Source organism: Salvelinus fontinalis, chromosome 3, assembly GCF_029448725.1.
Source record: "Salvelinus fontinalis isolate EN_2023a chromosome 3, ASM2944872v1, whole genome shotgun sequence".
Taxonomy (NCBI): Eukaryota; Metazoa; Chordata; class Actinopteri; order Salmoniformes; family Salmonidae; genus Salvelinus; species Salvelinus fontinalis.
Genome location: NC_074667.1, coordinates 51946221 through 51970599, shown reverse-complemented (window position 1 = coordinate 51970599; position 24379 = coordinate 51946221). Strand labels below are relative to the sequence as shown.

Sequence of the window (24379 nt, the reverse complement as noted above, 5' to 3'; positions counted from 1 at the left end):
GTGTGTGTGTGTGTGTGTGTGTGTGTGTGTGTGCCTGTGTATGTGGGTATTGTATGGAACTTCTACCTGTCCTGGCTGTTCACAGGAGCTCTGGTACTCTGCTCTCTGACACAGGTCTTTGACCCGCTGGTACTTTGGCAGGAAGTTCTCCTCCTGGGCCACGTCCTTCCCATCAGACCTCTTGTGGAGCAGCTTCCTGTGTAAACAGGATAGAACCAGATGAGAGAAATAGAACATTGGCCAAACATACTGTACATCAAACGTTGATCACTTGACTGTGGACAATTATGAAGTAATTCTGAAATGTTGGTGAACTATCCCTTTAATTGCTCTTGATTCATGACTAGATTATGAATGAAACATACTGACCCTCTCTCTACCAGGAAGGAGTCCCTCCACATCTTCCCCTTCTTGTTCACCTGGAACCTGCAACAAGAGCAAGAAAGGTCAAGTGATCCTGAAGCATCCATTGTGTTGAGTCCAAAACATGCAAATAAAGGTGTGACCTTCTCTACCTGTTGACAGGTTTGTCTGTGTCCAGGAGTTTGAGGATGGATTTGCCGTCCATGTCAGAGGGAACGTCCACTCCGGCCATGTCCAACAGTGTGGGAGCCAGGTCAATGTTCAGCACCACATGAAGGTTACTGCAGAAGGACAGAAGAACAGGTGGAGGAGAGAGATGAGTGCTGCAAAAGAGATCCAGTAGCAGTAATAGCGAGATAAGAGCCAAAGCTAACCGTTTCCATTGAAAACATATTTCATAAAAAGGTACTGTAGAAGTCTTCAAAGTTGCACTCACATGGCTCCTGCCTCCACGTTGGGGCCTCGTATGAAGAAGGGCACCCGGATGTCAAACTCATATGGCATGGACTTGCCTTTGACCAGGCCGAACTGACCAATATGGTAGCCGTGGTCTGATGTGTAGATAATGTAGGTGTTGTCCAACTCACCTGTCTCCACCAGCATGTTGTACACCTGAGGACGACGACACAGTAAGACACGTAGTCGGATAGATTTAGCCAGTCTGTTCCTCCTTGTCCACACTGTCTGTCTGACCCACCTTATCCACACTGTCTGTCTGTCTGACCCACCTTATCCACACTGTCTGTCTCTCTTTCTGTCTGACCCACCTTGTCCACACTGTCGTCCACAGACAGCAGGGTCTGCATCCTCCGGCGCTGCAGCATGTTGGTGAACTGCATGTGGACAGGTTTCATGGGGCCTGTGTAGCGCAGGATCCAATGCTTGTCTGGGTTAGGAGCGTAGTTATAGCTTGGGGTTCTAAGAAAGGGACGGATGGAGAAACGAGTGTGAAGAAAGAGCCAGTAAAGGGGGGAAATAATTTCTGGTGAAAACTGTGCCTGCACATACTTAGTTACCAACACATTTTATCTTCATTGACGAGTCTTTGCTTTTCCTGTTATGGCACTTACTTTCGTTACCAAGCACCTTAGACAGAAGAGTGTTTACTTCTGTGAGATTATCACCATTATGCCTCCAGAAATCACAGAGGAGCTTAAAGCTGAAATCTTTAGTTGGTGAAACTGCCACGTCTGGTTGAGATATTACAACAACAAAGAAGTTACTTCAAACACTTTATTTCCCACAGACATCATTGCACTCGTGATAGAACACCAGAATATTTACAGCAACTTCCTTACCACGCTGCTGGACACTCCTCTCCTCTGTTTCATCAACAAAACAAAAACAAAGGCAAGCACTGGGAATACCTAGTCAGTTACACAACTGAATGCATTCAACTGAAATGTGTCTTCCGCATTTAACCCAACGCCTCTGAATCAGAGAGGTGCAAGGGGCTGTCTTAATCAAGGGGATATGAACCAGCAACCTTTGTTACTGGCCCATCGCTCATAACCGCTAACCTACCTGCCGAACTGTGGTGCTATTTCCCACTTTATGGATTTCAGCTTTAAAGACAGACATTATGCGAACATTTTAGAGCTCACATTTTATATTCAAGCAATAAGGCACGAGGGGGCGTGGTATATGGCCAGAATACCACAGTTAAGGTCTGTTCTTATGCACAACGCAACGTGGTGTGCCTGAATACAGCCCCTAGCCTTGGTATATTGGCCATATACCACAAACCCCTGAGGTGCCTTATTGCTATTATAAACTGGTTACCAATGTAACTAGACCAGTAAAAATAAATATTTTGTCATACCCGTGGTATACGTTCTGATATACCACGGCTGTCAGCACTCAGGACTCGAACCACCCAGTTTATAAAGAGAGGTAACGTATCTTTTGAATTAACACCGAATAGTATTATGGTTGAGAACATTTTAACAGTGCATAATATTATTCAAGGAAAAGTGTTTATTTTGCATGGCTTTCTACATTTTACATTCTGGGGTGAATTAATCATTGTTGGATCACATTCTATTGCATTGCATTGTACTGCATTATACCAAGCTATGACTTGTTTCATATTGTTTTATGATTAGCATGTACAACAATAGCCTTTTCCAGTGCTTGCAAATGGCTCCAACCACACATTTGAAAGTGATCTCAGAACTTATTGCGTAATGCTGAATTGGAGGCATATAAACCACAGAAAAGGCAACCAGCCAGCTGCTTGTACTGATCAATTTCAACTAACACGGAGAGGACAGTTTAATCAATATTTACTCAGGGACAGATGGAACTTTAATGATTACAAAATAAACAAACTGCTAAATATCTAATGAAGTTTTGGAGGCAGGGCATATTTAACATTTACAGCATATCGATTTGACTTGTAAAAGGTTAATCGTTTTTGGCCTTGGAGCACAAGGCCCTGACAACAAGAGGGTACGGCAACTGCACTGCCCGGAACCGCAGGGCTCTTCAGGGGGTGGTGCGGTCTGCCCAATGCATCACCGGGGGCAAACTACTTGCCTTCCAGGACACCTACAGCACCCGATGTCACAGGAAGGTCAAAAAGATCATCAAGGACAACAACCACCCGAGCAACTGCCTGTTCACCCCGCTATCATCCAGAAGGCGAGGTCAGTACAGGTGCATCAAAGCTGAGATAGAATATGCTTTTCAGTCTCTCTATCTCAAGGCCATCAGACTGTTAATGTACATTAGAGGCTGCTGCCTATATACATAGACTTGAAATCACTGGTCACTTTAATAAATAAATAAATGGAACACTAGTCACTTTAATGTTTACATATTTTGCATTACTCATCTCATATTTATATACTGTATCTTAGTCTATGCTCATCCATATATTCTTAATTACATTTCTTTACTTAGATTTGTGTGTATTGGGTATATGTTGTGAAATTTTTCGCTACAGATGCAATAACATCTGCTAAACACGTGTGTGACCAATAAAATGTGATTTGAAGATAAGTGTCTGCAATGTGGATGAGGAAAAGATTTTTCAGGAGGGCTGGAGTAAGAGGGGAGCCATTTTCTCTCCCTCCATATTGAAGGGAAAGTGAGATCATCTACAAGCTCACATCGTGGGAATGTGTGTAAATTCATGAGAAAAAGCAATTAAAAGTTGACATGAAAACAGCCTGGGCTGAACGAATTCACTGTGTAAAGTCTTTGTTCAGTACTTTAATGATGCTTATGTAATTCACTCTTACAGGAGAGAACATTCAACCAAAGACACAGGCGCATTACCGCCTCCATTTACAGTATCAGTCAAAGTTTGGACACACCTACTCATTCAAGGGTTTCTTTATTTGTACTATTTTCTACATTGCAGAATAATAGTGAAGAAATCAAAACAATGAAGTAACACATATGGACTCATGTAGTAACAAAAAAAGTGTTAAATCAAGATATATTTGAGATGAGATTCTTCAAAGTAGCCACCCTTTGCCTCGATGACAGCTTTGCACACTCTTGGCATTCTCTCAACCAGCTTCATGAGGTATTCACCTGGAATGCATTTCAATTAACAGGTGTGCCTTCTTAAAAGTTAATTTGTGGAATTTCTTTCCTTCTTATTGCATTTGAGCTAATCAGTTGTGTTGTGACAAGGTAGGGGTGGTATACAGAAGATAGCCCTATTTTTTAAAAGACCAAGTCAATATTATGGCAAGAACAGCTCAAATAAGTTAAGAGAAACGACAATCCATCATTACTTTAAGACATGAAAGTCAGTCAATTTGGAAAATTTCAAGAACTTTGAAAGTTTCTTCAAGTGCAGTTGCAAAAACCATCAAGCGCTATGATGAAACTAGCTCTCATGAGGACCACCACAGGAAAGGAAGACCCAGAGTTACCTCTGCTGCAGAGGATAAGTTCATTAGAGTTACCAGCCTCAGAAATTGCAGCCCAAATAAATGCTTCACAAGAGTTCAAGCAACAGACACATCTCAACATCAACTGTTCAGAGGAGACTGTGTGAATCAGTCCTTCATGGTCGAATTGCTGCAAAGAAATCACTACTAAAGGACACCAATAAGAAGAAGAGACTTACTTGGGCCAAGAAACACGAGCAATGGACATTAGACCGGTGGAAATCTGTCCTTCTGTCTGATGAGTCCGATTTTGAAATGTATGGTTCCGACCACCGTGTCTTTGTGAGACGCAGAGGAGGTGAACGGATGATCTCTGCATGTGTGGTTCCCAGAGTGAACCACGGTGTGAGGGTGGTGTGAGGGTGCTTAGCTGGTGACACTGTCAGTGATTTTTAGAATTCAAAGCACACTTAACCAGCATGGCTACCACCGCATTTTTCAGCAATACACCATGCCATTTGGTTTGCACCTAGTGGGACTATCATTTGTTTTTCAACAGGACAATGACCCAACACACCTCCAGGCTGTGAAAGGGTTATTTGACTAAGAAGGAGAGTGATGGAGCGCTGCATCAGATGACCTGGCCCCCACAGTCACCTGACCTCAACCAAAGTGTGATGGTTTGGGATGAGTTGGATCGCAGAGTGAAGGAAAAGCAGCCAACAAGTGCTCAGCATATATGGGAACTCCTTGTTAAAGCATTACTCATGAAGCTGGTTGAGAGAATGCCAAGAGTACACAAAGCTGTCATCAAGGCAAATGGCCATTACCTTGAAGAATGTAAAATATAAAATATATTTCAATTTTTTTTACACTTTATTTGTTACTGCATGATTCCATATATGTTATTTCATAGTTTTGATGTCTTCACTATTATTCTACAATGTAGAAAATAGTACAAATAAAGAAAAATCCTTGAATGAGTAGGCGTGTCCAAACTTTTGACTGGTACTGTATGTCTCTCCCAGGGCCAATGGAAGACGTGACATTAGCTCCAGAGCATAAGAGAAACATTCAGGGCCAAGCGCTTATCTTCGGGGATACTGTGCCAAGCAGAAAAAGGCCGGGACCCATAGTATGTTATCATAATCTATGGATTCCTATCTATCATGAACCTCTTTACCAATGCCAGTCTAAATGATGCAATTTGTAAGCATCGTTACTGAGGCAAATCTCCACTTAGTGCACTACCACACTGCATCTTCTGTCAAATGTGTGTGTGTGTGTGTGTGTGTGTGTGTGTGTGTGTGTGTGTGTGTGTGTGTGTGTGTGTGTGTGTGTGTGTGTGTGTGTGTGTGTGTGTGTGTGTGTGTACAATATACTCTTACATGTGCTGTGAGGCGTTGGGGAAGGCAGTGCTGTACTGTGGTGCTGAGTCTTCTGGCCCATGTGGGGCAGCGTGGCTCAGGACCATCATCACTGGTCGGTGGGGGTACATCCTCTTGGACAAGCGGAAGTAGTTGATGCTGTCATTGGTGATGATGTCTGTGAGATAGTCCTGTGGAAGCAAGAATCACCTGACCATGAGGATCTGCACTGTAATGTTACTTCCTCCCAGAAGGGGAAAGATGAATGTGAATAGAGAAATAGAGCTTGTCATAACAGCTTCCTTATAACAATATTTAGATTCAGAATAATCTGTTTTCTATACTGTCTTATAACAGTATTATAATCATGAAATTTGATGATTAAATTATGATCTCAGTAGGTTACTCCAATGTGTGACTGGAAACTGAAACAGGATGAAACCTTTGGATATTGGCTGCCATGCTTCTCCCGCACGCTGTTCCTGCACAGGGTGTAGTTGTAGAAGCGAGAGTTCTTCACCAGTGCTACCCACTCCCTCCAGCCAGGGGGCACATAGGAGCCGTTGTACTCATTCAGGTACTTCCCAAATAACGCTAGGACATTGGGGGAGGGGGGGTGATAAGTACAAAGTGATTCTCTTTGCAATAAAGTGTGTGTGTGTGTGTGTGTGTGTGTGTGTGTGTGTGTGTGTGTGTGTGTGTGTGTGTGTGTGTGTGTGTGTGTGTGTGCACAGCTCACACTCACCCGTCCTGTACCCTGAGTTGTTAAGGTGCACAGCGAAGGTGTGAGGCTCATGGTGGGCCTGCCAGGAGGGTGAGGAACAGTTCTCGTTGTTGGTGAAGGTGTGGTGGTTGTGAACGTACTTCCCTGTCAGAATAGAGGAGCGTGACGGGCAGCACATGGGAGTGGTGGAGAAGGCATTAGAGAAATGGGTGCCTCCCTGTTCCATGATACGCCGTGTCTTATTCATGGCCTGCATTGAGCCTGGAGGAGAAAGAGAGGGGGAAGAGGAGATTGAGGGGAAGAGAGGCAAAAATATGGATGGGGTGAGGGATGCGAGAGAGGGAGAGAGAGAGAGAGTGAACATGTTTTTTTTTAGGTCATGAGGGCAATACAATCATAAAAATAAAATACAATATTACACTTTCCCCCTTTTTTTGTTGAACATCCCACACCACCTATTCCTCTGGCAGCCCCACCCTATCCTCAACCTTGGACAACCCATAATATATAAAACATTTATATAAAAATCTGAATAATAATTCATAATTTTTTTTTTAAACACGCCCTACACTAGAATATACACAGCAAAGAAATTTGCAAATAAAACACTATCAAGTAAGCATTTTACACCACACACCTACATCATATCCAACAGTTTAGAGATTTCTGAGACAGCTACTTTCCATGTTCCAAAGTGCAAGGACTGTCTTTATTTATACGGGCAGTGGATAAATTCCAACATAATTACGTTATGAAAGTATGCTTGCCATTTCCTTATATGAAGGTAATGTGGTGGCAACCAGCGCTGAACAAGTTTTTTCACAGCAGTCAACCCAGACAGCCAAAACTTTTGCTGGTTCTCATTAAGCTGCATACCTGTATCATCGTTAAGCAACAGCAGAATTGGTTCAAGGGGTACAGTTTTATCAACCATGTCAGAGAGAATAGACAACACTTTCCTCCAAAACTCATAAACCTCAGGACAATCCCATATCATATGTTTGTATGTGCCAAGTGTATTGAGATTACATATGTCACAGTATGGGCTTTAAGCCTGTTTTGCATGAAATCTTACAAGTGGTGTCCAGTATGATCTATGACAAAGTTTAAAATGAGAATTTATGGTTTGGGTTCTTTGATGAGTTCTTTGATTAAATATATTCTCCCAGACATTCTCCCAGTCAATAGCCTCATCATCGACAGCCAAATAATTTACCCATGCTTTAACCATTGATAGATCTTTCTGCTTTAATAGTTGAAGATGAGAGTAAATAGCAGACAGAACCTCTGGATGGGAATGTAAAAATCCACTCTATCACCAGGTGGCTTCCCAAAGTTGTACCCCGTGGGACCCCATATTCACGAAGCGCAGACCGCAGTCTAAGATATAGAATCCCATAGGTATGAAGCACTGACTGTAGTCTGAGATATAGAACCCCATAGGTATGAAGCAATGACTGTAGTCTGAGATATAGAACCCCATAGGTATGAAGCACTGACTGCAGTCTAAGATATAGAATCCCATAGGTATGAAGCAATGACTGTAGTCTGAGATATAGAACCCCATAGGCATGAAGCGCTGACTGCAGTCTAAGATATAGAATCCCATAGGTATGAAGCAATGACTGTAGTCTGAGATATAGAACCCCATAGGCATGAAGCGCTGACTGCAGTCTAAGATATAGAATCGCATAGGGACGAAGCACTGACTGTAGTCTGAGATATAGAATCCCATAGGTATGAAGCAATGACTGTAGTCTGAGATATAGAACCCCATAGGCACGAAGCACTGACTGTAGTCAGATATAGAACCCCATAGGTATGAAGCACTGACTGTAGTCTGAGATATAGAACCCCATAGGTACGAAGCGCTGACCGCAGTCTGAGATATGAACAACTGAGACATAAACTGAACAAGTTCCACAGACATGTGACTAACAGAATTGGAATAATATGTCCCTGAACAAAGGGGGGGGGGGGGGGGGGTCAAAAGCAAAAGTAACATTCAGTATCTGGTGTGACCACCAGCTGCATTAATTAAGTACTGCAGTGCATCTCCTCCTCATGGACTGCACCGGATTTGCCAGTTCTTGTTGTGAGATGTTACCCCACTCTTCCACCAAGGCACCTACAAGTTCACAGACATTTCTGGGGGGAATGGCACAAGCCCTCACCCTCCGATCCAACAGGTCCCAGACTTGCTCAATGGGATTGAGATCCGGGCTCTTTGCTGGCCATGGCAGAACACAATATTCCTGTCTTGCAGGAAATCACACACAGAATGAGCAGTATGGCTGGTGGCATTGTCATGCTGGAGGGTCATGTTAGGATGAGCCTGCAGGAAGGGTACCACATGAGGGAGGAGGTCTTCCCTGTAACGCACAGCGTTGAGATTGCCTGCAATGACAACAAGCTCAGTCCGATGATGCTGTGACACACCGCCCCAGACCATGACGGACCCTCCACCTCCAAATCGATCCCGCTCCAGAGTACAGGCCTCGGTGTAACGCTCATTCCTTCGACGATAAATGCGAATCCAACCATCACCCATGGTTAGACAAAACTGCGACTCGTCAGTGAAGAGCAATTTTTGCCAGGCCTGTCTGGTCCAGCGACGGTGGGTTTGTACCCATAGGCGACACTGTTGCCGGTGATGTTTGGTGAGGACCTGCCTTACAACAGGCCTACAAGCCCTCAGTCCAGCCTCTCTCAGCCTATTGCGGACAATCTGAACACTGACGGAGGGATTGTGCAATCCTGGTATAACCCGGGCAGTTGTTGTTGCCATCCTGTACCTGTATATCCGTGTGATGTACGGATGTACCGATCCTGGGCAGCTGTCTGTCCTGTTTCCCTGTAGCGCTGTCTTAGGCATCTCACAGTACGGAAATGGCAATTTATTGCCCTGGCCACATCTGCAGTCTTCATGCCTCCTTGCAGCATGCCTAAGGCACGTTCACACAGATGAGCAGGGACCCTGAGCATCTTTCTTTTGGTGTTTTTCAGAGTCAGTTGAAAGGCCTCTTTAGTGTCCTAAATTTTCATAACTGTGACCTTAGTTGCCTACCGTCTAAGCTGTTAGTGTCTTAACGACCGTTCCGCAGGTGCATGTTCATTAATTGTTTATGGTTCATTGAACAAGCCTGGGAAACAGTGTTCAAACCCTTTACAGTGAAGATCTGTGAAGTTATTTGGATTTTTACGAATTATCTTTGAAAGACAGGGTCCTGAAAAAGGGATGTTTCTTTTTTGCTGAGTTTAGAAAGAATGACGACCCTGGCAAATCAAAACAAAGACGGAGTTCCTGAAAACTAAGGAGACCGTTTGAATTGAATATAGCCCCTAGATTATTGACGCCTTTTGCAGACCAGGCTCTCGACTCAACATGTTTATTACCGGAAGTATTAGCCTTGTTATGTGTATGGAGATGCCATTTCCAGTTACCACCTACACACTTCTCAACCTTCCTAAAATTCTATATTGTATTAGAAATAATAGGACCAAAATACAACATGCATTTCTTATTAGATATACCAGAAAATAACACATCCTGCAATCTAATAGCTGAAACACGTTCTTCCTCAATAGTTCTCCAAGAGACTGATCAAACCATGATCTAAGTGGGCGTAACTGGAAATACTGGTGGTAAATAAAACAATTTGGTAATGCAAGTCCACCATAACACTTCTGTCGTTTTAACACCTCCAGCCTAATCTTTGGATGTTTGCCATTCCAAAGGTATTTATGTATGCATTTATCAATCATTCCCCAATAGCCCACTGGTGGAGGGAGTGGGATCGTTATGCTCAGGAATCTAATACATGGCAACACATTCATCTTTATGGAAGTGACCGTAGTTTGTAAAGAAGCAGGCAACTTCTCCCAAACGGTTAAATCTCATTCAACATCCTAGTAAATGTTCTCATAATTATACTTCACCAGACCATGCATAGATGTTTGTATACTAATAACCAAATAAGTGAACTGTGTTTTTATAGGAATTGTTGAGGGAAGGGAAACTTTCTTGGCTGCTTCATTAATAACTTCTTGCCACTAGGGGGTGCCATTTCGTCATAGCACAAAATCGTACCCAATTTAAACGGCCTCGTACTCAATTCTTGCTCGTACAATATGCATTTATTCTTACTATTGGATAGAAAACACTCTCTAGTTTCTAAAACCGTTTGAATTATGTCTGTGGGTGAAACAGAACTCTTTCTGCAGCGAAATCCATGACAGGAACTGCGAAGGTCTGAAAACTAGGCTCTGCTCTCAGATCAGTTTAAAGCTCTGTATGTATCCTATGGGTCGACATGAACTGCACCCGCCTTCCCCTGGATGTCAGTAACCAATGAGAAGTGGAATGGACTTTCTACGTAGTACTCAGAGTTTATAAAAGGCCAAGGAGCGAGGAGACCTCTCTTTTCAACGCTCGCCATTACGCAAAGCAAGACCTCAGGATGGCATTTTGAAACGCTCAGTTATCAACCTTAGATATATCCGTCTGTAATTTAATTCGTTATAGGTGTTAGAAACATCATAACGAAGTTATTTTAAACCGAGTTATATCAGTTTATGCGAGTATATTGCTATTTTCCGAATTTCCTTAGTATTGAGTTTGAAGATTTGGGCATGCTGTGGCCTCATAGCTAATGTTAGCTGCTACTTCCGAAGTTGAACACGACGTTTTACAACCAAGCAACAATTATTTTGGACAAAGGACCACTTCGCCAAGATTCTGATGGAAGCTCGTCCAAAAGTAAGAGCTATTTATGATGTTATTCCGTATTTATGTGGAAAAATGTAAACGTATTTGTCCGCCATTATTGCGGCACTAGTCTGGCTGTAACGCACACTGTATGTCTAGTAACGTTAATTTTAAAAATCTAACTCAGCGGTTGCATTAATAACTAATGCATCTTTCATTTGATGTCCAACCTGTATTTTTTAGTCAAGTTTACGATTATTTATTGATTAGACTAGGTGCCTTTCCAAGATGGCGCCGGCCAGAATGCATGCCCTGTTGCTACTGATCACATTGTATAACCACGGTTTGTGCTGCTAAATATGCAAATTTTCGAACAAAACCTATATGGATTGTGTAATATGATGTTACAGGACTGTCATCTGAAGAATTCTGAGAAGGTTAGTGGAAAATAATTTTATTTTGGTGGTGAATACGTTATCGCTATGTTTAGCTGGAATCAATGCTGTTGTCTGGTTTGCTATTGTGGTAAGCTAATATAACGATATATTGTGTTTTCGTTGTAAAACACTTAGAAAATCTGAAATATTGTCTTGATTCACAAGATCTGTGTCTTTCATCTGCTGCACGCTGTGTATTTTTAAGAAATGTTTTATGATGAGTAATTAGCTAATACACGATGGTCTCTGTAGTTATTCTAGTCATTTTAGTGAGAGTTGTGATGGGGGCTGCAATTGTAAACTATGATTTAGACCTGAAATATGCACATTTTTCTAACAAAACCTATGCTATACAATAAATATGTTATCAGACTGTCATCTGATGAGGTTGTTTCTTGGTTAGTGGCTATTTATATCTTTATTTGGTCGAATTTGTGATAGCTACTGATGCAGTAAGAAAATGGTGGAGTATGAGAGTGGTGTCTTTTGCTAACGTGGTTAGCTAATAGATTTACATATTTTGTCTTCCCTGTAAAACATTGTAAAAATCAGAAATGATGGCTTAATTCACAAGATCTGTATCTTTCATTTGGTATCTTGGACTTGTGATTTCATGAACATTTTATTATATGATATCCCTGTGGCTTTAGGCTAGGCTATGCTAGTCAGCTTTTTTGATGGGGGTGCTCCCGGATCCGGGTTTGTGAGGCGTTAGAGGTTTTAAGCAACATTAATGCTGATTTTGTCCATTTTATCTTTTGAATTCTTCAAATACGGATAATAAAGATGAGATTGAATTCTGAATATCTGTCATATATAGGAAAATATCATCTGCATGTAGTGATATGATATGAGAGGAAGATGTAATCAGTATAGGAAAAGCAATTACATTCTGCCTTAGATGTTGTGCTAAAGGCTCTGAGTAACGTTGTGGAGAGGCCGTCCCCTTGTCTACATCTCCAAAAAATAGGGAATGGACCTGAGTGTATGACATCACTAGACACCATAGCAACAGGGTTAACACACAAACCATATCGGTAAAATTCTTTCCCAAACCAGATTTCTCCAAGACAGCCCACAAGTACTACCATTCAAGCCTGTCAAAAGTCTTCTCGGCATCTAGAGACAGCACAGCACAAGGTGTGTCCAGTTGTGTTTCATGTATTATACGCATTCATTGATGGACATTGTCAGCTTCAGCCTTTCATAAAACCTGACTGCTCTATGTGAATGAACTTATCCTAACACAAATACTTTGCCATCCATAACGCCAACACTTTTGAACAACATTTTGTCTGAATAATTTAAAGATATCAGACGACAATCTGTGTGATCTTTCCCTTTCTTTGGCAGTACAGAGATTAATGCCCCAAAAATGTAGTAACAGTTCAGATGGAATGGCATCCGGGCCAGTGTGAAGTCACCCAGGTATATTTGGGCAAATCATGAAGGAGACATTTGCATTCATATTACATTTTTCTGCAAGAATATCGTCAGATTTGTATACTTGGACTTTGATTTAGCTTTTCCAGTATTAGTAGCCATATTATAAGTTCAACATTTGCAAAACAACCAGTTTTCATAACTTCATAACTCTGAATATTATTATAATTTTTGTCCAAAAGGAAAAGGCATGCTGTCGCACAAGGTTAGTAGCTAAATTTTACAACAGATACAGGGTTTCCAGATACTCCCGTAAAGCCCAGCTCATTGGCTATCTAGCTAGCTTTGTTTGACCCCAATTGGCGCTTATTTCATAAAGTTAGAGTTGTTCAAGTGAAGACCGCCCGTGTCATCGGCGTGCTATGACCACATTTGGTGTCCTATAGGATATACTACACCCCTAATGATATAGTGAAGTCTGGTTACGTTTTAGGATCTCTGAGGAATATGTACGAACTTGATTTGACTGGTTGAAACAATGTTTTGGGTTAGATTTTCACAGATTCTCTTCTTTGCAAATTGAACGAGTGGAAATATAAAATTCATCATGCATGCTATATGGACCTTTTTAAGATAGGAAAAAGGATTTTATCTAACAAAACGACACTTCATGTTATCTCTGGGACCCTTTGGATGATAAATCAGAGCAATATTTCAGAATGCAAGTACACATTTCACCTTCAGAGGTGAATTGATCAAACCTATCGCGGTGAAAAAAAGTGTTTTGTTGTTAGGAGCTCTCCTCAAACAATAGCATGGCATTTTTTCACAGTAATAGCTACTGTAAATTGGACAGTGCAGTTATATTAAGAAGAATTTAAGCTTTCAGCCGATATAAGATACTTATATGTACCAACATTTGTTGTTTCTCTAAAATCTGCGTTTGTGACACAAGGCGCTGCATGATTTACTGTCTAAGAGGGTGTGAACAATCCTGAATGGGTGTAGACAACGAGGAGCTCTTCACTAGATACCAAAATATTCAAAGGCCATTTTCTCAAAAGCAAGTTTACAAGTTGATCAACTTTCAAAGCAGAATTACTTCCACATTGTTCCTCATATGGAGTGTATGATATACCCTTTTGTAGCTCTGAGTCTCCTATGTAAAAAACACAATTTCAAATTTTGCTACATAAGACCGAATCCAGGTGGAGTCACATATGACCACTGAAACAAGCATGCACTTTGCTGCTAGCTGGAGCATGGTTTGGATTGCCATAATATCAGGTGCATCTATAGCTACCGAGAGCGGAGTGATTTTCAGAATTAGGAACTAGCGTTAGGCGGATGAGCAAAATCTATTTTTGTTTTAGATGTGTTCCATGTCCTACAAGACAGATCGGTTGAGGGATGAGCGTCGCGATCTGACGTAAGACAATGAGTTCCTACATGATAGAGTGCTTGCTTTGTTATGCAACTGGTGTTGTGTCCTTTCCATCATCCTGTGAACCCCATTCATTGCTGCTCGCAGTTATATTTACTTTTTGTATTCCAATTATTTGTCTATCAAATCAGTTGACTGTGTGCAAAATGCAATAACTGTGTGTAAAATATATAAATTTTAATATATAAATATATAATATATAATATATAAATTTTAATATATAAAAAAACTACATTTTTTCACTATAAATGCCAAAAACGTTGTTCCTGTCATGACAGTACCAATAACCTGGAATGTTATATTGTGCATTGGATACTTTCACTGCTCTTCTTCCACACAAGTGAATGAGTAAAATGGTGTAGGATTATGTGTATTATGCAGCACAGGCATTTGTGTGATGTATTGTATGCAGTGCACAGAACAGACTTTAAAAAAAGAATTCCGCAGCTTACTTGGCGCCTGATTTACGCACCAGGTGCAAAGTTTGCACTTGTTTTTCCATGATGAAAGTAATAATAGAAGGTATAGTAAGGTGAAAGTAAGAGTGTAAATGAAGAGACATTTGTTTTAATCAATCAATCACTCAACTGTATTTGTTTTTCAATTTTTCTAAAACACATTTGTCACAGCTTTGAATTTTGCGTTTTATTGAGCTCCTTCTTGTTGTAATGACTCTTTCTTTTTCAGCAATCAAATATTTCTACATCAATTAGCCTAATTAGATGTAAGCAAGATGCTCCTTTACATTATGTCTGCCAGTCGCACTTCACTTCTTCTTTATAGACATGAGAAAAACTATTCTCATACTGCTAACAATATGGCCACATGAAGCAAACCTTTATCTCTGTAAAAACAAAATATTCTGTAAAAATAAATATGATTTTTATTTTAAAGCCACTGGCTTCCATGCTCAATAAATGTAATCAATTAATTAATCAGACCAGCTCCAAATGAATACATACAGTGGGGCAAAAAAGTATTTTGTCAGCCACCAATTGTGCAAGTTCTCCCACTTAAAAAGATGAGAGAGGCCTGTGCAGGTCTACAATTTTGTTTCTGGTGTCCTTTGACAGCTCTTTGGTCTTGGCCATAGTGGAGTTTGGAGTGTGACTGTTTGAGGTTGTGGACAGGTGTCTTTTATACTGATAACAAGTTCAAACAGGTGCCATTAATACAGGTAACGAGTGGAGGACAGAGGAGCCTCTTAAAGAAGAAGTTACAGGTCTGTGAGAGCCAGAAATCTTGCTTGTTTGTAGGTGACCAAATACTTATTTTCCACCATCATTTGCAAATAAATTCATAAAAATTCAAATAAATTCTCTACAATGTGATTTTCTGGATTTTTTTTCTCATTTTGTCTGTCATAGTTGAAGTGTACCTATGATGAAAATTACAGGCCTCTCTCATCTTTTTAAGTGGGAGAACTTGCACAATTGGTGGCTGACTAAATACTTTTTTGCCCCACTGTACATCACAAAGCGATGGCTTCATCTGCTGGACGTGCCAGGTCTCGACGGGCTCTACGCCCAGGACTAATTGTGGGTGATTGGGGAGTTGGTGAGTAATCAAGGGGTGATTGCTGACCAGCTGTACAAGCCCCATAAAGCTGCCAGAAGGGCAGCACACAGGGTGGACAGGGGGAAGTAAGGTAACTTCCGTGTAGTTGGAGACGGTGCCCGAGCTAAGACGAGGGAGTTGCGTTTGTGTGCCCGACAGGATACAGCAGACCCAGAGCCCAGAAGACGGTATCCCGGAGAGGCTCTCATGGGGGAGACCTATCCTTTTCTTTTGATTTATTATTTAATAAACACCCTTGAACCCGAGCTAATCATATTCTGTCCGTGTCTGATCTGTGTAAAACGTCTTGACCAAACCCCCTGGTCTGCCACACTGCCCCTAAAACCAATTCATACTCTGAAAGTGCTAACAATTCTTTGGTAAGCCCAGGGAAAAAGCTGTCCTCAAAAACAGTGGGTTTATAGATAGACACAAATGCTACTTTCTTGCCATATATAGATGTGCTAAGTGGCCTGAAATGTCCTTGCTAGTCTTTTCAATAACTAAAGTTAAATTCCTTTTAATCAAAATAACGAAGCCTTTGGACTTAGAGGCTCCACTAGTGGAAGCAGCAACTTTATAAGAGTAAATATTTTCTGTGATGTGTCGCCCATTTGAATTCATGTGTACTAAAGGCATTTCAGGCTGATGCCGATTATTTTGTGAAACAGATGCTTAACCATAAATTCCTGGTTTTCAATGAAGGTTTTCTCACCAATCAGAGTGGGACAAGGGGTGTCAGCGAGGCCATTATACTGACACTCCAGACTAATATGCAGTTTAAAGGCTTAAACGGGTAGGGAGATGGCCAGGATTTGGCACTCAGACAATGGATGCCATAGGCCACTCACTCCATGGCAATAATGGAGTTGGTCATGGGGTGCTTGACTTTGAATGGGCAAATGGAGAATGCATGCACGCGCGCACACACACACACCCTGCTGTGTCTTACCCAGTTCGATGTCCTGGTCATCGGTGAGGATGATGATTATGTTGGGTCGGACGTTGTTGCGTGCTTGACGGTCCCTCTGCAGACGGGTCCTGTGGCGCTGACCAGAGAGCAAGGACGAGCCCTGGGCCAGGGAGACCACCCACAGGAGGAGGAGGAGAAGGAGGCCCCATCCTGCCATGGCTCTACCCTGTGTTCTTCACCTCCTTTTCACTGTAGCACGGGGCACTCTGCTGCTGTCGCAGCTCCCTCACTCCACCTGACAGACACAGAGATGAGACCAGAACGAAACATTACGTAACATTCAAACTGCTACAATCTGGTAGCTATGCTATGACAATTACAAAACATGGAATATTGACAAGTGAGAAACTCTGTGATGTATTGTCATCAGGAGTATCTCGGTCTCTCACTCTTTCTCTCCCTCCCTCTCTCTTCATCTCTCAACTGTATCTCTCACAGAGACACTCTCTCTCTCACACACAAAAGCAGAGGCATTACTTCATTAGAGCGGTGTCATTGCCACAGTGTAATAATCTCTGCTGATAAACACATAGCTGCCAGTCTGGGGCTAATGGGCCTGGGCCTGAGCCAGGGGCCCAGGGACAACGCTCCCTCACCAACCAGACAAAGCAGGGGGAATGGAGCGGGGCAGAGGTTAAGGAGAAGAGAGAGTTTAAAGACTGGATGAGGAGACAGAGATTATTTGGCGGCAGGTAGCCTAGTGGTTAGAGCGTTGGACTAGAAACCGAAAGGTTGCAAGATCGAATCCCCGAGCTGACAAGGTAAAAAATCTGTCGTTCTGCCCCTGAACAAGGCCGTCATTGAAAATAATAAAAAAATAAAAAAGTGTGTGAGAGCCTCTCCAAATAACAAAGTGCTCATGAGATTGATTCCAGACAACGTAGACTTGGTGGTGTATTTTCTAATAATCTGATTTATTAATTTAGTACAATTTCAATTTAGTACAATTTCCTCTAAATGATAGCTTCATGCTTCATTTGCTACATTTATACTTGTTTCATATTGACTTGATAACATAAGTACACCTCTGACTTATTACAAATGAAACCCCCACAGAGTTTGTCATGGAAACTGTTAATTACATATACAGTGCTTTCAGAAAGTATTCATACCCCCTTACTTATTCCACATTTTGTTGTTACAGCCTGAATTCAAAATGGATTAGATTTTTTCTCTCTCACCTATCTACACACAATAAATACCCCATTATGACAAAATGAAAACATGTTTGCAAATGTTTTGAAAATGAAATACAGAAATATCTCATTTACATAAGTATTCACACCCCTGACTCAATACTTTGTAGAAGCACCTTTGACTGTGACTACAGCTTTGAGTCGTACTAGATATGTCTGTAGTTCAGCTTTGCACATCTGGATTTTGGGATTTTCTCCCATTCTTCTTTGAAGATTTTCTCAAGCTCTATTAAGTTAGATGGGGAGAGGCGGTGAACAGCAATCTTCAAGTTTTTCCAGAGACTTTCTATGAGAATCAAGTCTGGGCTCTAAGCTGAGCCACTCAATGACTTTCACATTCTTGTTCTGAAGCCATTCCAATGTTGCTATTTCTGTGTGCTTGGGGTCATTGTTCTGTTGGAACGCAAATCTTCGCCCCAAGATCGTTCTCTCTCTGAAACAGGTTCTCATCAAAGATTGCCTGTATTTGGCTCCATTCGTTGTTCCCTCTATCCTTACCAGTCTACCAGTCCCTGCCGTTATAAAGCATCCCCATAGCATGATGTTGTCACCTCCATGCTTCACGGTAGGGATAGTGTTAGATGGGTGAAGAGCTTTGTCTGGCTTTCTCCAGACATAGCGCTTTGCATTCAGGCCAAAAAGAAAAAAGAATCAAAGAATCTTTTGCCAAAGAATATTTTGCCTTCTGCTCTCAGAGTCTTTTACGTACCTTTTTGAAAACTCCAGGCGTGCTGTTGTAACTGGTGGGAAATGGCTAGCTTGTTAGAGGTGCGCGCGCTAGTGACATTTCAATCGGTGGCATCAATCACTCTGAAACCTTGAACTAGTTGTTTCCCTTACTCTGTAAGGGCTGAGGGTTTTGTGGAGAGATACAGTGCATTTGGGAAGTATTCAAGACCCCTTGACTTTTTCAAAAAAGAGTACGTTACAGCCTTATTCTAAAATGTATTAAATATCTATTTTTTTCTCATCAATCTACACACACAATAACCCACAATGACAAAGCAAAAACATGTTTTTAGAAATGTTTGCAAATGTATTACAAAGTAAAAACTGAAATACCTTATTTACGTAAGTATTCAGACCTTTTGCTAGGAGACTCGAAGTTGAGCTCAGGTGCATCCTGTTTTCAGTGGTCATCCTTGAGATGTTTCTAAAACTTGATTGGAGTCCTCCTGTGGTAAATTTGACTGGACATGATTTGGAAAGGCACACACTTGTCAATATAAGGTCCCACAGTTGACATGTCACAGAAAAAAACAAGCCACGTGGTCAAAGGAATTGTCTGTAGAATTCAAAGACAGGATTGTGTCAAGGCACAGATCTGGGGAAGGGTACCAAAACATTTCTGCAACATTGAAGGTCCCCAAGAACACAGTGGCCTCCATCATTCTTAAACAGAAGAAATTTGGAACCACCAAGACTCTTCCTAGAGCTGGCCACCCGGCAAAACTGAGCAATTGAGGGAGGTCAGGGAGGTGACCAAGAACCCGCTGGTCACTCTGCCAGAGCTCCAGAGTTCCTCTGTGGAGCTGGGAGAACATTTTAGAAGTACAACCATCTCTGCAGCACTCCACTAATCAAGCCATTATGATAGAGTGGCCAGACGGAAGCCACTCCTCAGTAAAAGGCACACGACGGCCCGCTTCCAGTTTGCCAAAAGGACTCTCAGACCATGAGAAACAAGATTCTCTGGTCTGATGAAACCAAGATTGAACTCTTTGGCCATAATGTCAAGTGTCACGTCTGGAGGAAACCTGGCACCATCCCTACGGGGAAACAAAGTGGTGACAGAAATGCTGTGGGGATGTTTTTCAGCGGCAGGGACTGGGAGACTAATCAGGATCGAGTCAAAGATGAAGGAAGCAAAGTATAAAGATAATCGATGAAAACCTGCTCCAAAGCGCTCAAGACCTCAGACTGGAGCGAAGGTTCACTTTCCAACAGGACAACGACCCTGAACACACAGCCAAGACAACGTAGGAGTGGCTTCAGGACAAGTAAAAGATGGCGCCGAAGAACATGACTGACGTTTTACATTCTCCCAACCAATGGTGCAATTTTGAATTTTTTTTGCATTTTGTGTAACTTATTTTTTTTTTACTTATTGTGTACATAAGAGACGGTAGCAGCAACATTATGATCGAAAATAACTTCTGGACATCAGAAAAGTGATTACTCACCGCGGACAGAAATAAACTTTTTCCTTTAACGAGTCCGACGAGAAGGATATCTTGCTTTCACTGGAACAGACCCAGATCCACGCATTTGCATGAAGAAAATACACCGGAAAAAGGGACGCAGATAAGGGATCCTTCTGAGAATAAAGAGGCGAGCGAGTAAACTCTCAATGCCTTACATTCCCATTCTTAACGTGCAATCGTTAGAAAATAAAATTGATGACCTACTATTAAGATTATCCTACCAACGGGACAATAAAACTGTAACATCTTATGTTTCACCGAGACGTGGCTGAATGAAGAAACGGACAATAGAGCTGGCGTGATTTTCCATGCACCGGCAGAACAGAGACGCTTCCTCTGGTAAGACGAGGGGTGGGGGTGTGTGTCTTTTTGTCAATAACAGCTGGTGCGCGATGTCTAGTATTAAAGAAGTCTTGAGGTATTGCTCGCCTGAGGTAGAGTACCTTATGATAAGCTGTCGACAACACTATCTAACCAGAGAGTTCTCATCTGTATTATTCGTAGCCATCTATTTACCACCACAAAGCGAAGCTGGCACTAAGACTGCTCTCAACCAACTCTATAAGTCCATAAGCAAACAAGAAAATGCTCACCCAGAAGCGGCGCTCCTAGTGGCCGTGGACTTTAATGCAGGCAAACTTAAATCAGTTTTACAACATTATTACCAGCATGTCACATGTGCAACCAGGGGGGGAAAAAAATCCTAGACCACCTTTACTCCACACACAGAGATGCATACAAAGCTCTCCCCCACCCTCCATTTGGCAAATCTGACCATAGTTCTGTCTTCCTGATTCCTGCTTACAAGCAAAAACTAAAGCAGGAAGTACCAGTGACTCGCTCATTATAGAAGTGGTCAGATGAGATGGATGCTACACTACAGGACTGTTTTGCTAGCACAGACTGGATGAATCCCGGAACATATTCCAATGGCATTGAGGAATACACCACCTCAGTTATCGGCTTCATCAATAAGTGAATCGATGACATTGTCCCCACAGTGACTGTACGTACATATCCCAACCAGAAGCCATGGATTACAGGCAACATCCTCATCGAGCTAAAGGCTAGAGCTGCCGCTTTCAAGGAGTGGGAGACTAATCCGGACTCTTGTAAAAAATCCCGCTATGCCTTCAGACGAACCATCAAACAAGCAAAGTCTCAATACAGGATTAAGATTGAATCCTACTACACCGGCTCTGACGCTCGTCAGATATGGCAGGGCTTGAAAACTATTACGGACTACAAAGGGAAACACAGACGCGATCTGCCCAGTGCCGCAAGCCTACCAGACGAGTAAAATGCATTTTATGCTCGCTTCAAGGCAAGCAACACTGAAGCATGCATTAGAGCACCAGCTGTTCTGGATGACTGTGTGGTAACGTTCTCGGTAGCCGATGTGAACAAAACATTTAAACAGGCCAACATTCACAAAGCCGCGGGGCCAGACGGATTACCAGGACGTGTACTCAAAGAATGCGCGGACCAACTGTCAAGTGTCTTCACTGACATTTTCAACCTCTCCCTGACCGAGTCTGTAATACCTACATGTTTCAAGCAGACAACCATAGTCCCTGTGCCCAAGGAAGCGAAGGTAACCTGCCTAAGTGATGACCGCCCCATGGCACTCATGTCGGTAGCCATGACGTGCTTTGAAAGACCACAGAAAGGCCACAGATCCACAGATGACACAATCTCAATCGCACTCCACACCGCCCTTTCTCACCTGGACAAAAGGAACACCTATGTGAGAATGCTGTTCATCGACTACAGCTCAGCTTTCAACACCATAGTGCCCACGAAGCTCATCACTAAGCTAAGGACTCTGGGATTAAACACCTCCCTCTGCAACTGGATCCTGGACTTTGACGGGCCGCCCCCAGGTGGTAAGAGTAGGCAACAACACTTCTGCCACGCTGATCCTTAACACTGGGGCCCCTCAGGTGTGTGTACTTAGTCCCCTCCTGTATTCCATGTTCACCCACGACTGCATGGCCAAACACAACTCCAACACCATCATTAAGTTTGCTGATGACAAAACAGGGGTAGGCCTTATCACCGACAACGATGAGACGGCCTATATGGAGGAGGTCAAAGACCTGGCAGTGTGGTGCCAGGACAACAACCTCTCCCTCAATGTGAGCAAGACAAAGGAGCTGATCGTGGACTACATGAATATGCGGGCCGGACAGGCCCCCATTAACATCGACGGGGCTGTAGTGGAGCAGGTCGAGAGTGTCAAGTTCTTTGGTGTCTACATCACCAACGAACTATCATGGTACAAACATACCAAGACAGTTGTGAAGATGGCACGACAAAACCTTTTTCCCCTCAGGAGACTGAAAAGATTTTGCATGGGCCCCCAGATCCTCAAAAGGTTCTACAGCTGCACCATCGAGAGCATCATGACCAGTTGCATCACCGCCTGGTATGGCAACTGCTCTGCATCTGACCGTAAGGCGCTACAGAGGGTAGTGCGAACGGCCCAGTATATCACTGGGGCCAAGCTTCCTGCCTTCCAGGACCTATATAATAGGCAGTATCAGAGGAAAGCCCATAAAATTGTCAGCGACTACAGTCGCCAAGTTATAGACTGTTTTCTCTGCTCCCGCACAGCAAGCGGTACCGGAGCGCCAAGTCTAGGACCAAAAGGCTCCTTAACAGCTTCTTCCCCCAAACCATTAGAGTGCTGAACAATTCATAAAAATCGTCACCGGCCAATTTACATTGACCCCCAGGTTGGGGAGAGGAGAGGGACGAAAGCAGTACTGTTACACTGCCATGTGCCTTTTTCCCAGGAGTGGCTTCCTTCTGGCCACTCTCCCATAAATTCCAGATTGGTGAGGTGTTATAGAGACTGTTGTCCTTCTGGCAGGTTCTCCCATCTCAGCCAAGGAACTCTGTAGTTCTGTCAGAGTGGTCAGTGGGTTATTCACCTCCCTGACCAAGGCCCTTCTTGCCCGGTTGTTCAGTTTGGTCGGACGGACAGCTCTAGGCAGAGTCTGAGGTGGTTCCATATTTTTTCAATTTCCCAATGATGGAGACCACTGTGCTCTTAGAAACTTTCAATGCCAGAAATTGTTTTCTACCCTTCCCCAGATAATATGCCTAATCACAATTATATCTCAGAGAGTTCCTTGGACTTCATGGTATAGTTTCTGCTCTGACATGCACAGTCAGCTGTGGGACCTTATATAGACAGGTGTGTTTCTTTCTAAATCATGTCCAAACAATTGAATTGGCCCCAGGTGGACTCCAATCATATAGTGACATCTCAAGGATGGTCAAAGGAAATAGGATGCAAACATGTTTTCCCTATGTGGTATTGTGTGCAGACGGGTGAATTTGTTGAATTCAGGCTGTAACACAACAAAATGTGAAATAAGTCAAGGGATCTAAATACTTTCTGAAGGCACTGTATGTTCACAAATACATGAAATAGAAGTGAAATGTTCTTGCTGAGATTGTTCCTAACAGACTGACATGACCTTGTTTTCAATCCACAGTTTAAAGCAAAGACCTTGCGGAATAGAAAGGTGTTGTGGTGTTTCTTCTCACAGCTTTGAATATTAGCATTTACTATGACATTGCTGCAACATCATAACACTGTCTCTGAGTCCAGGCTCACTGGTCAAATGTAAAAGAGCATCACAAGGCCTCCTCACAAAAACAATTAACCAACTGACTGAGCGCGTTGACAGGTTTCCGTCTATTATAATAGCATGTGTTTGCTCAGTGTTGTGTGGGTCTACAGGGAGAGCATGCCCCCCAGCATGGAACCTGTATGAACACAAAACACACAACCCCAGCCTCCCTCTGCTGCGTGGCAACACTCAACAATATCAACCTCACTGGGATGCTATTGAATAGGGGGACAATAAATCACACACACGCATGCATGCACTCACTAACACACATGAATAGTCGCACACAGACACACACATGCATGCATCACGGGGACACACACTTCACATTAAAACTAAATAACTTACAATTCAAATCAAAGGCTTAGAATGTGGGCTATTAATAACACTATTTCACCACTTCCATCAATCTCAAGAAAATACAAAACTAACTAAGTCAGTTGGTTATGTTACTATTCCAGAGGAGGGGTGGCTACCTGTTTCTGCCACCCCTCTACCTCATAATGTTGATGCCCAGGGATATCCTCATAG

At 42.5% G+C, this 24379-nt stretch overlaps 1 protein-coding gene across 3 annotated transcripts in view; it reads right to left on the bottom strand.

Annotated features, from left to right (window-relative positions):
* Window positions 1-24379, bottom strand: part of LOC129851082 (extracellular sulfatase Sulf-2-like) — a 74809-nt gene that overhangs the window by 5613 nt on the left and 44817 nt on the right. For all 3 annotated transcript variants that reach the window (XM_055917294.1, XM_055917295.1, XM_055917293.1), the window contains 9 exons: window positions 16784-17039; window positions 6324-6563; window positions 6021-6172; window positions 5600-5769; window positions 1131-1281; window positions 800-975; window positions 516-644; window positions 370-426; window positions 67-196 (listed from right to left, as the gene is read on the bottom strand). In XM_055917294.1, coding sequence (XP_055773269.1) covers window positions 67-196; window positions 370-426; window positions 516-644; window positions 800-975; window positions 1131-1281; window positions 5600-5769; window positions 6021-6172; window positions 6324-6563; window positions 16784-16961 — 1383 coding nt within the window. In that variant the 5' untranslated portion in view covers window positions 16962-17039. The remainder of the gene's footprint in view (window positions 1-66; window positions 197-369; window positions 427-515; window positions 645-799; window positions 976-1130; window positions 1282-5599; window positions 5770-6020; window positions 6173-6323; window positions 6564-16783; window positions 17040-24379) is intronic.